We start from the raw sequence: 15,073 nt of genomic DNA on the forward strand, positions 1-15,073 counted from the left end.
ATACTCTGCATCCATGCGACTCGTCAAAATGGCCTTCTCTTTTTCAAGAAGAATGAGAAAGACGTACTGCGACAGCTTGTAGTACACAAAGTTTTATTGCTTGGCAATTCAGACAATCCAAATAACTAAATATTTTTATAAAAACAGCATGTCTCTGATTGCTTCTCATGCATAACTGTCTAAGCACCCGAAGCCCCAATTTAAAAATAAAAATTAATAAAAATTCCATTTGATGGAGTATGAATGCAAAAGCACCCATGCCTAATGAAGCTTTAACACTCGTCTACACCTGTTGCTTCTAACCCAGCTACATTTACAAAACTTGCATAAAGAAAGACCAGAATCAGAAATAGACATTTAAGTATGTCACCACAACAGATTCTATTTGTATTGTTCTGTGTGCGTTAAATTCATTTTCAAGGTGCAGCCCCTTTTCAAACTCCTTCAAAGTAATCTATTGGTAAAAGAATCAATCACTATCCCAGATAATCTTGTTACCTGTGAAATGCATGCATGCTTAGCCTATTGGCAGGTGTTCTATGAAAGGGGCCATTATTTCTAGCAAGCTCAACACAAAGTGACAAGTATATTCACAATGACTTGGGACTTGCGCTTTTTTTCCCCCTACATGCTTTTATTTTTGTTATTAAGAGTTTGTACTTGTGACACAAAAACTCTCTCCTTTGCAATGTTGTAGACAAAAGAGGAAGGAGTCCTTTAGACGTTTGAGTATGCTGAAATCTCCTTTGTCTCTGCAGCCACAAGCTCTAGCTAGTGCACCCTCTGACCACTCTCTCTGACAGAGATCTGATATCTACACCACCCTTTCACTTAAGCAGCAAGAAAACACTAGATTGTGTGATGATATAGTGTGGCTGACACTTGGACATGGACACACACACACACACACACACACACATATATACTTTTATTTATATATATATATATACACAGTATGAGTACTCCTTTTTTTAATCAGCCAATAGATGGCCTGTTTCGTGACACTACGTTTGCAAAGAACAATCTATCTCACGGGCGCACACGACATTCTGAAGCACCTTGTCAGATGCCGCCTGACCCACTCACTCAACACAGCACCTCAGGGGGGAGAACTGAAAAAAAAATGAAACAATGACGGAGGGGTTGTGTGCAGCCAAGAGGAGAAACGATGGGTGGGGGGGGCATGGGGAGAGAAAGATAGACAGAGAGAGAGAGGTAGAGAGAGAGAGAGAGAGAGAGAGAGAGAATGGAAGCACTCTGACACTAAGCTCACCGCTCTACCACCCCCACCTCTCTCTGCACACACACACAGACACATGCTCACACACACACACACACACACACACACACACACACACACACACACACACACACACACACACACACACACACACACACAGGCCATTGTACACCCAGGGGGCTTCAGGGATAAATGGCCGCATGTTAACCACATTTGACGTGCTGCACAAAAGGGGACACCGCAGGTCCCATGACGCAACCTGCAACAACTAAGCCCCACGCTCCCTCCTCCTCTGTTGCCCATCCAGGACCAGAGCGAGAGGGAAAAAGAAGACAGGAAAACAGAAAGGACAGTGAAAAGAAAAAGCACAATTTGTTGCTAGACTGCTAGAGGTTTTTTTTTTTTTTTTGGTCATACAGCTTCCTGGGTTTATTGACTTGTTCAGTAGCCACTACAATAGAAAATGAGGTTACAATATGGTGCCATCCATAAAGTAACAGCCATTATTTCCACCTCTACAACTTCTATGAATACTTATCCAACACGTGTTTGAATGCATCGTCATGAACTAGACTGAAGACACACTTATATGCACAAGGTGTATCACTGTCTTTGGGTCTCATCAGTCATGAAATCACATTGATATTACACAGGTGAACTGCACCTTTCAACTGCGAAACCAACAAGTGGCGGGATAAATGATGCACTGGCACTGTGCATTTAGGGCTGGGGGTTGGTTGGTTTTTGGGTTGGGGTGGGTTGGGGTGGGTTGGGGTTGGGGGGTGCTGAGTGGCCTGGGAGCGTCGGGGAGGTGAAGCGGAGAAAGCAGGAGTCTGAAAACAAGGCCAGGGCCCATGAAAGGTGCACAGAGTGACCTCTGAATGGTAGGGGGGGCATGGGAAGCCCGTGACGGCCAGTCACTCCTGCACCCACTCAGAGGCCCAGAGCAGCCTAAAGGGGAGAGAGAGTTTGGGGGTGAAGGGGAGGTGTCTGTGTGGAGAGGAGAGAGAGGGAGGGAAATGAGAGGGGGGAGTTGGGGGGGCGCTTTGGCACGGCGGCGCTAACCTTTTCAGCTCTGTCACGTCTTTGATGCTTGACGGGCCGCACAAAAGCACCTGCTCCATCCCCGGAGAGCTCCTTTAGGCTGCCCAAACTCTCCCCCTCAGCCACCACCACCACCACCTCCACCCCCTCCACCTCCTTTTTCTGACCTCACCGGCATTCCACGCCATTGGGGGGCCCTTCCCATGGCTACCTCTCGCTCAGCTGCCCTGAGCCCTCTAACACACCTCCTCTTCCCCTACACACACACACACACACACACACACACACACACACACACCCCTCTGCCCCCCTAATCCAACTGCAAACACGGCCGGGCCGGAGAGGGGAGGATGCACGAGACTTCTCACAAAAGCCCAGCGAAAGGTGCTTCACTGATAGGCCTCCATGCGTGGGAAAGCCAGCCGCAAGGAGAGCAACCTCATTGAAATGCAAGTGGGACTCCGCCACAGTGCAAACCTACAAAGTGACAAGTCACTTTATGAGCCGCTCCACTGGTTATGTCGGCTGTCAGTAGGTTGATGGCTCAAGGTCCAGGGAAAATTTTATAATAGAGTATAATAAATGATGATTTTTTTTACCAAGGTACCTAGTGAAGTTTGTGTATTAAGTGAAGTGACAATTACAAGTGATAGAAATACTATTCTGTGTGCTCTTTTTTGTGGGCTAGATATCTTTGGATGTCAGTGCGGTACTATCTATCTTTTTGGGGATTTGAGCAGGGCAGAACCACACTCATTACACTTTAAACGTAATGTTTATATTCACACAAACAATGTCATCCCATGTCTCTCCGGCTCTTTGTCCGCGGCTTAACAAAACTTCACCGCTACGCCACTTAGGCTCAATACAACTTGCCGACATCCCTCTCCCCATCAGTTCCAGCACATCACATGCGCAAACTCAGTCTGTGTGTGTGTGTGTGTGTGTGTGTGTGTGTGTTTGGAGGAGGAGGAGGAGACGGAGGCAGAGGCGGAGGCGGAGGTAGTGGGGGAGTTTCAGCCTTGCAGTGGAACAGCTGCTTGCTCTCATAGCTGAGCTTGTAGACAGAGACATAAAGACAACAACAGATAAAGAGGCATTTAGAAAAGCATGTCCCCTTCCCGTTCCTCGCCTTTAGGGCAGTGGTGACGTAACAACACACAGTGCAGATCGGCAATATTATGTGTCACACTGAAAAATATGACTAGTCAATGACCAGCATCAATCTGTAGCATCAACAACACAGTATCTTGAACCATTGATAAAAGTAGTACCTCAAAGGTCACCTTTCAAAGAAGTCATCATCTTCCACAATCTATTTCTTGCTACTCTTCAAAATTTTCTCAGAATATTGTTATTTATCAGGTAAGTTCTGATATAAAAAAACAGGATATGCATGAGCACGTGCGCACACACACACACACACACACACACACACACACACACACACACACACACACACACACACACACACACACATACACACACAGACAGTGAAAGAGATAACACACACTTCAGAATTTATGAAAGACATATTATTACTTAAATATGATCGTATGTACCTACTAGAGTTATTGCTTATTGCTAGAGAGCACTAAGAACAGCATACCAAGCAGCTCCCACAATAAAAATGAAGTTCTTTCTTGGTCGGAGGGAGGGAGGGAGGGAGAGAAGCACATTAAGTGTGGCTTACTCATTTTGCCTGGATGGAGGGGCCAGTGCCACACATGAATATTTCATTAGCTTTAATTGCTAAGGAACACTTCTTTATGGTGGGCCCTCGCAAATGAGCCGCCACTGGTAATTACGAGCCTGGCCCCATTGTAAAAGTTGAAAAGCGATAGCATTAAGACCTGTGATTTGCCCGCCTGAGAGGTAGGGCCTGAGACAGCGTGCCATCTGGAAGGGTGGCACACATGGTCCTCCAGATTTCCTTTTCCTGCCTGTGGGCGAACACCTTCCACTTGACTGCAAGTGGTAGAGGAGGGTGACAGTTGCCATAGCTGTACCCACGACCACAGTTAGACCAATGGCCTGTTAAAACGAGACAAGCTCACATACATTCTACTGTTTTATGTTTTGTGATCGGATCCTCATATTTACTCATAAAGTGTTTCGTTAACTATGTTCTTAAGACACATATATGGAAAGACATTTGTTGTATTTGAGTCAGAGACACCCCCACTAGCAAACAACAGTGTCTTCCATATAGGTCAGGACCGCCTCTGCAGCATCAGCGAGAGACACATCAACAGAAGTTTCAGTGAGCCCCAGGTCTAACATCAGCTCAGCAGCAACACTAGCATTCAGAAAGGCCCCTCTCCAAAAAAAAGAAAAAATTGCAAAAAAAAAAGCATAAAAAGAGGTTAAGGAAGTGTGGTGCGTTTTTCTGTTTCTGTGTGGGCTAACTTTAAAGGGGAGCCTCAGCTCCAGTGTGCTCGCTCTTGAGTGCAGAGGGGTCTCTTTCGCTCGGAGGAAGAGGATCATTTAGCCTAGGAATGTAAAGAGAACAGGACATCCTCCCTGATAAGGAGCCAGGCATGCCTTGCCTGCCGGGGGCCGTGGGCCCGGGAGTTATCGGAGTCGGAAGTCGGCGAGTCAGCACTGCACTCGGGCCTGGCTTCCGCGGAGCAGTGAGCGAAAAAGCCTCCTCATTACTTTAATTGCTGGGACCTGCGACCAGAGAGGCCGACTCTGTGATCCTCCGGCTGGAACCCTACAGTCGCCTCCTCGGGAGGGCTGGCTTTTTTTTTTTGGTTGTTTTTATTTTTTCAAATGAGGTAGCAGAAGAAAAAAAATGTGAGGGAGTGTGGACCGTGCGTGCGTTCCTGTGAGTAAAGAATGCTCTTGTACCAAAACATGCTCGCAGGATAGCATTCCAGGCCGTGACTAGCTGACCAGGACGGTCTTGTCTCGACGAAAAAATGACACAAAAAAGGAGGGGTAGACAGTAAGGAATTCTGTGGCAGTGACTAACACTCTGACATATTCACTACCTGAGTTTTTTGTGCGGCAATTGCTTGTGACAATATCAGCTCGTAAATGGTCTCATGTTTCCTGCTTCACCGATGCAGGGTGGGCACCACACACTGCCACCTCTCTGACACATAGAAGCCATTCTTTGCCTCCTCTCCTCCGAGCCTCTCTTGGCTCTACTCACAACTCTGTCCTTTTTTTGTTCCCTACTTGACTTTAAGTACCAGTCCTTTCTAATTCACTTCTGCTCTTAAACAGGTTTCAGGTTAAGTGAATGTTTCAATAATATGCCAAATACAATTACAGCCTGAGCCAGCCTCTCCTCCTCCACCTCCACCTCCTCCTCCACCTCCGCCACGGAGCATGAGTGTTCGCTACAGAAATCCATCTAGTCCAATAGCTCCATACCTCTGGAGCTGTCGCCTGATATAAGAGAGGAGTCCTTGCACTCTGCCTAATCGGTGCATGCAATCTGGCTCCAATTACCTTAACTTGGCCCTATCAGGTCTTTATCTGCCCTCACATCAAGGCAAAGGGACAAAGTGAAGGCTTCCCCTTATACTGTGTTCCAGGTGACCAATGTCAGAGGTGGGGGATTCAGAAACAGACTCGGGGGTTGGGGGTTGTGGCCAGGGGAAGGGACAAGAACAGGGCATCTGACAGGAGTGTTGTCAACAGGGCCGGCTTTAGGATGCAGTCACCCATACGCAGGAGGTCTGGACCCACAGATGTCATGACACCTTAATCCACCGATCCGTTATTGATTGTTCCATGTGTCTATGACCTTGCCGGAGGTGATGCACTAATCAAACTGGCCTATCCATGTGGATGAGTGAGTGAGTGGTGAGTGTGTGTGTGTGTGTGTGTGTGTGTGTGTGTGTGTGTGTGTGTGTGTGTGTGTGTGTGTGTGTGTGTGTGTGTGTGTGTGTGTGTGTGTGTGTGTGTGTGTGTGTGTGTGTGTGTGTGTGTGTGTGTGTGTGTGTGTGCATGAGTGTGTCCGTGTGGGTACATGTGTGCTGGTGAAAATAGTTGCTTCGCTCAAAGCTGTGCTGTTGATTTCAGCCAAGAAATTAGGGAAAAAATGACAAATGCCTCACACATAAACTCTCTCTCTCTCTCTTTCTCTCTCACTCTCTCTCTCTCACACACACACACACACACACACACACACACAGAACAAACCCCGGTCCAGCGATGGCAAATGTGCACACCACAAGAACCTCACAACCTGTGTGCTGCGCTTCGTGTTCCTCAACCAATCCAAAAGCGGCGTGCCTTTCCAAAAATGATCGTCTCCCTTAGCAAGGCATTCCCCTGCTCTGCAATGCTGTGCTCTGATCGCCCCCCTCCCCCTCCACTCCAGAGTCCTGATGGCAGAGCTGAACCTTAGTCCTATTCATTATCACTGGCACTGTTGTTTCTGCAGCCTCCAGTGACATACCTCATTATTGACCTTGGTAAATCCTCGCTGTTTAGGCTAACGGCGATGCGGCGCCACAAAATGTCACGCCGCTACTCCAAGCTCGCTCATGAAGAAAATGTGCGCATGCTTAGACAGTGAGAGCACGAGACAGATAGACAGCCAGAGAGACACAGAAATGTACTGTGAGCCATGTCAGTCACCTTGACACAGACACACACACACACACACACACACACACACACACACATAGAGAAGGGGGTCACACAAAGAGACAGATAAACACGTACAGGCTGTATGTTACTGCAGAGTTACTGTACTAGTGGCTGAGCCTCTCATATTTGGACTAGTAGAATGTGTGTGTGTGTGTGTGTGTGTGTGTGTGTGTGTGTGTGTGTGTGTGTGTGTGTGTGTGTGTGTCTCCACACATACACTAGTCTGACATCTGCATCCACTACACTAGTTGTTCTGCTGTGATGATGTGAGTGAGTGTGGTTGGGGGGTGGAGGGAGAGTTACTATGGTGAAATGCCCAGTTAGTCACAAGTGACACAGGACTAACGCAGCCCCGGGTGGCATTCCCCCAGTTGCTCTCCGCAATGACAGATGTTGGGGGGACGGACAGGATAAAGCTCACAGCACTAGTGTTGAACAGGGTCGGGGGGTCAGGAGGGGGAATTGAGGGAAGGGAGAGAGAGGGGGAGAGAGAGAGGGAGGGAGGGCGGGAGATATGGGGGATGGGATTCATGTAGCTTAACTCCAAATAAAAACATGGCATTCCCCCTGTGGCCTGATGCTTTCCCATCCGCCAAAGTCGACGGGGTGGTTTCATCAGGCCGACAGCTCACCAGCAGCTTCTCAACAGGCACAAACCCGACATACACACCACACCAGAAAATAAACAAATTAAACAAACAAATAAAAAAAATGTTCCCCTTTCAGTAAAAATCCACAGTTTTACACTTTTTGACCCGCATGTGTTTGCTTGCACGTTGGCTCGAGTGGAACGACTCTGACCACCACCAACTGGCCAGATCCTGCTCTGACGTGTAGGTTTACAACACTCAGGCTCATATGTTAAGAGTGCGATATAGCCGAGACAACTCTATTCCTCTCACAGATAGCAGATTGTGCAGCTTTAACCAGGCTCCCCGGGCCACCAGCACACAGCTTAATGTAATAATGCGTCCGTCTTGTGGAGCATTAGGCCCTGCTGCACCCCACCAAACAAAGGGCCCCCTCTTCCCAAGCAAAGCTGGTCCCCTCCCAATGTCCATAGGTGTTTGCTGAAGTAAATCGGCCTAAATCCTACACAGCTTGGGCTAGCTGAGAAGGGAGGGGTTGAATGAAGGTGTATGGATAATCTTCTTTTCTTGACAAAAAAAAAAGTTCTGGGTGTGTGTGTGTGGTGGGTAGGGAGTGGTTGAGGGGTGGGGGGGACAAAAAAAATTGGCATTCATATCACATGGCACATTTGAAAAACTACGGCATCCCTCCTTTCTCTCTCTCTCTCTCTCTCTCTCTCTCTCTCTCTCTCTTTTCTCTGTTCCCTCTTTTCTTCTCTCTCCCTTAGCCTGACTTTCTAGATTTGCATTTGAGATCCCTGACCTATTGAAGTGTAGGAGAAAGGAGAGGGGAATCGCCACACAATGAGGTATGTCTCGTCAGCCAAGACAAAGGCGCAGGCTTTCCGCCCCTGACGATCTGCTATTGTCATGTTTTCACACTGAACGCACTGACCAAAAGTGACACATGAACAACCTCGGAAGAAAAAAAAACACCCTGTGACTGAAACTCTGTGTGAGAGAGTGTCCACTTAAGTATTCCTGCGCTGCTGACCACATCGTTTATGTGATCTATAAAACACTGACGAATATGAGGTATCATTGCGGTGATGCACACTTCTGAGTTCCTTATGCAGCCAAAAGCTATGGGGGCCGGGGAGCAGACATGGGCGCAAACAAGCAGTTACACCTGCCACCAACTATTCCATGGCTCTCAGAATGGAATCGAAGCACTCTCAGGCACTTGTGATATTTCTTTTCAGTCCATCAAACAATCTGTTGCTCATCTCTCTCTCTCTCTCTTTCTCTATCTCTCTCTCTCTCTCTCTATCTCTCTCTCTGTCTCTCCTTCTCTCTCACACTCGCCCGCTCTTGCTGCCTCTCTCAATTTGTCCTCCCTCTCTCTTTCTCTCAGATTCTCCAGCTATTCAAGCAGCCGTCGCACCAAACCCACATATAATTGCATACATGCATACAAACACACACCCACTCTTACTCAGCTGCTTGTCGCTCAGGAATGGCATCCAGTAACACTATCTGTCCATTAGGACAGGGCTTGCTCCTCTGTTCGGGGCCAGTAGTTTATGCTTAGGGAGGTGTGTAACCAGAAGTAGCCTGGCAAAGCTAAAGTTATGTCTCTCTCTCTCTCTCTCTCTCTCTCTCTCTCTCTCTCTTTCTGTCTATCAATCTATTGGCCACTCACTCATGTCCCGATCTGTGTTTCTTTCCTCAACATAATCAATTTCTCCCACTCTTCGCTCCCTCACACACTCACACTCTCTCCTTCTCCATTCCATTTTCTTTCTCTCTCTCTGTGTTTCTCTTTCTCTCTCTCTCTGTCACTCTCTCCCTCACTCTTTCCTTTCACTCTAGCTCTCTCTCTCTCCCTCTTTTCATCTCCGGCTTTGGGATGCTGAAAGCCAGGGAGAGCGGCCTGGCGGCAGTGAAAGGGCTGAATTGTGATTAAGAAGGAGGAGAGGAGCTCCTTTTCTTTGTTCTGCCCTCGGGGGGTGTTTACTGAGGGGGTGTGTGGCGGAGGAGGGAGAGAGGGAGAGAGGGAGGGAGGGAAGAAGAGAGAGAGACAGAGGAGGGGAGGGAGAGATGGGGTGAGTGAGTGAGGCACAGTGGAGCAGCAGATATGAAAGGCATTCAGGTCAGCACTGATGTGAGTGAAAGTAAAGATCATACCAAAGGAGAACCAGTTTGGCTGTGTGTATGTGTGTGTGTATGTGTGTGTGTGTGTGTGTGTCTGTGTGTGTGTGTGTGTGTGTGTGTGTGTGTGTGTGTGCTGTGTGTAAACACATACACACACACACACACACACACACACACACACACACACACACACATACATTTGTGTGTACCCATGGGTAAATAGATTTCCACTGCCGTGAAAATGGCAACAACCTAATAAGCTGTCAGTAGCAGACTTCATCTGCTAAATTTAAATTTAAATGAAATGAAACTGTATCAGATACATAGTCCTGTGGCCATAGTCGTGAGCAGGGGACACGAAAAGAGTCTTATGAAAGGTATCATCCTCAGCAGCTGGGTACAATGGCACCTTTGTGAGAAATGTGACAGAAATGGCGCACTGGACACCCTGGTACCGCTGACGATACGAGCATGTCAATGAGACACACTCCAATGACATCCCATTGTCTACAGGCACTCATGAACCTGCTAACCTCTTGCAAATAGTTCCAAGTAAACAGCACACAATGTTCCTTTAACAGAAAAAGTAAGAGATGTCGGCGTGCAGGAAATGTTAACAAATAGGCTTGTCAACAAACCTGTCACTGTAACCAAACAAAACTTTTTAAACAGAATCGATTTACCTATGAGAGATAACAAAATCAAATTCAGTCATTTCATTTTAAGAATAAGTATTTGAGAATTATCTCAAATAATAATCACAGTAGGTTGTGTTTTTATCATTATAGACCGTCGCGACGACAAAGTAGCAAAACTCCAACCATTTTTACTTGGAGTGTTTGGCAAAGTCAGCCGAGCGTTTCTGACAGCTGCGCCCGCGTACTAGGCCAAGCTACCCCGCACAGCTGGATGTGACGCACCGCTCTTATGGTGGTGGTGGTGGTGTATGTGCGGCGTGAAGGGAGGCGGGGTGGGGGGGTAACTGAGAACCACAACACAACCGTGCAGCTTTGCGCGTATCGAGTTACACACAGGGCCTAATGTGACCTCCCATCGGGCTCTGGAAAGGAGGGGCGGATCTGGCGGATCTGGTGAGAGGGAGTTTGGGGAGTGATGTGTGGTGGTGGAGATCGGAAAGGGATGCGAGTGTAGGGGGTTAAACCTCTGATGTAATACTATTACTAACTATGTCAATTTTGATGTCGGTATAGTCTATCACCCACAATAATGCATAGGTTGGACTAGGCTTCCTTAAAGTTAAATAATTTGACAAACAATCAGTGCAACAGACTAATAACACATCCCGCTAGCAGATTTACAACCCAACTCAACTGCAAACAGCAGTATATGTCACTAGTTTAAGGCTGGTCCAACATTAACCAGTTTAGACTGAAAAGAAAAAAAATACAAATTGCAGGGACATAGCAAATTGCCTCAAGTGATAGACCTATCACAGAGCAGTAGGCTATTCATCTGATAGTATTCAAGTATTTAAATGTATCAAGGTTGAAAATTATTTCAAAACTGATTTAGATCTTACGGACAGTAGGCCCGAAATGGGCTACTGTATGAGAACAACTTCGCGACATATCACCCTACCCGGGAGTAGTCTCACAACTCTCTGGCTTATTGCACGTTACAGCAAGTTCAATTAATCGTCGACATTTTGGAAATCCTCGTGTTTTTCCATATTTGACAACGAACAACTGTAAATAAAAGTGAGGATACACCTTTCTTCAAAGCCCGTCCTAATTAAAAAGACAACTTGTCTCGATGTAGCCTACTTGTTTTGCTTAAAAAACAACACAGGGAATTGATATATCCTTGGACCAAATATCAAAACATAACACTAAAAGTCCTTTTGCCACTTATTATTTTATAGGTTAATTTTAACATAATAACGACGACAACAATAAACAACCGACTGATACCATATATCCCCTACTGTAACATGTTATTTAACAGACAATTATCGACTTTAATGAATCAATAAGTTAATAAAGAATTGGGATCAAGGATTGCAGAACAGTCCTAACTGAAAAGGCAACAGCTAACTTTGTGTCAGGCATAGGAGAACCATAAGCGTAGACGAGCTATAGGCTACATTTGTAAACGAAGCCTCCCTGAATCACAACCGTCACGATATGCATTTAATATCCACTGCTCAATGATGTAGGCATATTTGAAGTGCCGTAAATCTATGGTTTTATAAACAAAAATATATAATGTAAAAACTGCATCATAATAGAAAATGCACATCAAAGCTTGAATGGTTTATCAAACCATTATCCAGATATTATAGACGCAAAATAATAAAATAAGTAATATTTATATCTATATTAGCATGCAACCTACCCTCAAACTAATAACAATACACGCAAACAGTCTGCCTTTAATCGATGGGAACTTTATTGAATGGATCACAATAAGCCAACTATGAGAAAAATTACGAAAGAAGACAGCGAGACTCTCGATAGGCTTCACACCCTTCGCAAAGTCTAAGTTGTTCAGGGGTCATACATTTTGAGGACTAGGTTGTAAGTCCTCAAAATGTATGCGGTATTGTGAAAAGGTTCAATCCAAACACACAATCGCTCACATAACGGTTTCCTTTCTTGCCAGAAGATAATAACACTATCTGGGACCGTTATTCCAACCCTAGCGCTACCTCGAACACCGCACTAAGCCTAGGCACCCTTTCAAAACTTTTCCTAAGCCCAGTCAACATGTTTATAGAAGTAAGTCTGTGACAAATATCAATATTTTCAAATGTTTAAAAGTATAACAGTCCGAATTAACTTTAACGTTATACTTTTGATCCCATCTTTCCGCTTTTTTATGTCAACTCTTAACGCGTCCTGAGAGACAGAGGACACGCGACTCTGTAAACAATGTCAGTACCTTGGCAGTAAGCTAAATGACCACATTTAATAAACACACTGCAGTTACTTACCGTTCTTTCTTCTTGGGTTGGCTTGTTTTCGCCTCTTACACCGGGGCCCCTCCGCCATGCTCTCCTGCTTCATTGATAAGAGCGGGTCAGATGGCAAGCAGTCCGCATGGGCTCCGTTCCTCCAGACAGCGCAGCACGCAGCCTCCGGTAGGATCTAACAACCAAACAAAACGGCAACAAATGTCCACTCAGACCGAATAGATTCCGTTTTATGAGGATGGTCAATTCTAACTTAAAAGTTCGCGTTTAGGAGTCCGACAGTGGAGTGTCTAAAGTGAGGGAGGAAGCACGTCCGTCGTACGTCGCCTGTGTCTTTGAAGTGTCTGCTCGGACAAGCGGCAGTGCATTGAGCAGCAAACAGGGGGACGGACACTCATGCACCAACATCAACACCTCTGATACCAGTCCCAGTACGGGATGATAGCTCAACTCAGTGTCGGGCACGCTGTAGAACAACAAAACATATTTTCAGCGTCTTGGCAAATCACACTTCAGAACTTTTGCTGTTTATGGACAGCTATATAGGCAAAACAGCTAGAATGTTTTCTTTACTAAAAAGTTTCACTGTTGTTGTGTATAGTGCTCAGATCGAAAGTGCCTCATCTCTTTGTGTTCTCGTTTGAAATGATTTAATTGTTGGTCTCACAAAACTGCGAATATGCAGTCCTCCATGTCACAATGACACAAACCTTGTGTCACAAATAACTTAAGTAACACATCTGAAAAACAGTTTTTAGGCAGCTGTTATCATCGCCCCCTCGCCCCAACCCCTCCCATGCCCCACTTGCAATTGACAAATAAGAATACAGTATACTCACTCCTTAAGAAGTACTTTACTTACGTGAGAAGTAATAATTTCATCGTGGGTCTTTGGTAATTGTTAACCCGAATATGATGTTATGAACAGCCTAGTTTATATTAGGCCTATACATAATTTTGAAAACGGTTGTTTATATGCCAAGTTCCTGTATGACATGGCAGTCGAAGAGGTTGTATCATGAAAAATGATGATTCAAAGTCGGCAACGCATCAAACCTGAAAGTGTGAAGATTTTAAGAACAGTGTGTCTCCACTTCTGTTTTGTCAGAATAGGAAACGAGCCATGACAAATAAATAAACCAAAGGTCTCGCGGATACTTGGATATGCTGCGACAACTCAACATCCTAACAGAGCTGTTATCAGAAGTGATTCTGATTCTAAACAGTCATCACTGGATGCTGAAACTGAATGTTTTAAATCATTCATACGAGGATATTATTATGCAGTATTTTTATCATTTCGACCAAGCCTCTGCGGTGAATATTTTTTATCTCTGGCATCACTTAAATACACCAGAACCTCTGCTTTAATTGAGCAAGTTAATTAATTCCATGTTCTGATGAAACGAAGGGCGATGGAATGGCGACGAGGATCGTTCAGGCTTCCGAAGCATGGGAACGATAATTCCAGTATGACAATTCGTATAATACATCATCAAGGTTGAGCATAGCCTGATGATACTTGAATAAAATCAACATGAGCGAGGACTTGGTTCAGGTAGGCTACATCCCCAAGGGCGCATCGCACACCTTTCCATACCTGCGCACAGGTGAAAGTCTGTGCAACTTTTTTACTTGCACTAACGCATCAAGACAGAACTTTTGCAAGTTGTCGCCGAAATGCCACTAGCACATAGTTAAAAAGAAATGAATAAATACACCTACCGTTTTTTTTCTGTTTATGTAATCTTCCAAACTGACAGATGGGAGAAAATAAGCCGACAATGTAATGAAGCGATGAGGATTCTTTGTAAAAGTATGCCTTGGAATTAGCTTGACGAGGGACCGTTATTCCTGATGGGCAGGTTTGGACTGATCTCTTGCAGCCACTTCACGGAACAGACCTGAGGACGCACTGACGTATTACGCTTCCTCTAATGACATTTTTCGCTCTCTTTATTCCCTGTGATACAGAGGCGCAAGACCCTGCAACACACGCCACCTATCTTCACGCGGAGGGATAATTGAGAAACATTAACGCGAGAGTGTCGTTTGGTAAACCTATAGCCCAGCCATACATTTTAGACCTCCAGATCATTTTTTTTTATTATTATTACAGAAAGGCTTTAAGTTAAATCCAGATTCTGAAGTATTCGGTCAAGATATGCGAGGGATCTTTGAGCATTTAAGAGAGTGTCACTGCACTTCCTAACACGAGGACGACAGGGGGCAAACATGGTGTCATCAGCTGACCTGTGGCATCCAGACCCGGAGCCACATGCAGAGCCCCGCAGATCAGATAGCAGGCGTTTCGGCGGTGCACAGGTAGTCTCCCCTGTTTGTAAGGTGACCCCACAAGATAAGTAATTTGAAAGCGTACAGGTGGTCTATCTGTTTCATTGCGTGATATCACCCAGATATCGCAACCTGGACCGTGCAGGTATAACCTGAACTCCGCGTGTTTTCACACAGATAACTTACCTTTCCGGAAGTCACTATAGTCTACCTGTGAAGTGCTTGGAT

At 45.7% G+C, this 15,073-nt stretch overlaps 1 protein-coding gene across 3 annotated transcripts in view; it reads right to left on the reverse strand.

Annotated features, from left to right (window-relative positions):
* zeb2a (zinc finger E-box binding homeobox 2a) overlaps nucleotides 1–14,449 on the reverse strand; it is a 52,411-nt gene extending 37,962 nt beyond the window's left edge. Inside the window, exons 1-2 of one of the 3 annotated variants that reach the window (XM_048238963.1) lie at nucleotides 14,276–14,449; nucleotides 12,572–12,725 (exon numbers count right to left, since the gene is read on the reverse strand). In XM_048238963.1, the coding sequence (XP_048094920.1) occupies nucleotides 12,572–12,644 (73 nt within the window). In that variant the 5' untranslated portion in view covers nucleotides 12,645–12,725; nucleotides 14,276–14,449. Of the gene's footprint in view, nucleotides 1–12,571; nucleotides 13,266–14,275 lie in introns of those variants that run through there. The other 2 variants (XM_048238964.1, XM_048238965.1) reach the window with 2 other exon arrangements.
* Between the last annotated feature and the right edge of the window lie 624 nt (nucleotides 14,450–15,073).

This window comes from Alosa alosa, chromosome 3 (assembly GCF_017589495.1).
Source record: "Alosa alosa isolate M-15738 ecotype Scorff River chromosome 3, AALO_Geno_1.1, whole genome shotgun sequence".
Classification (NCBI taxonomy): domain Eukaryota; kingdom Metazoa; phylum Chordata; class Actinopteri; order Clupeiformes; family Clupeidae; genus Alosa; species Alosa alosa.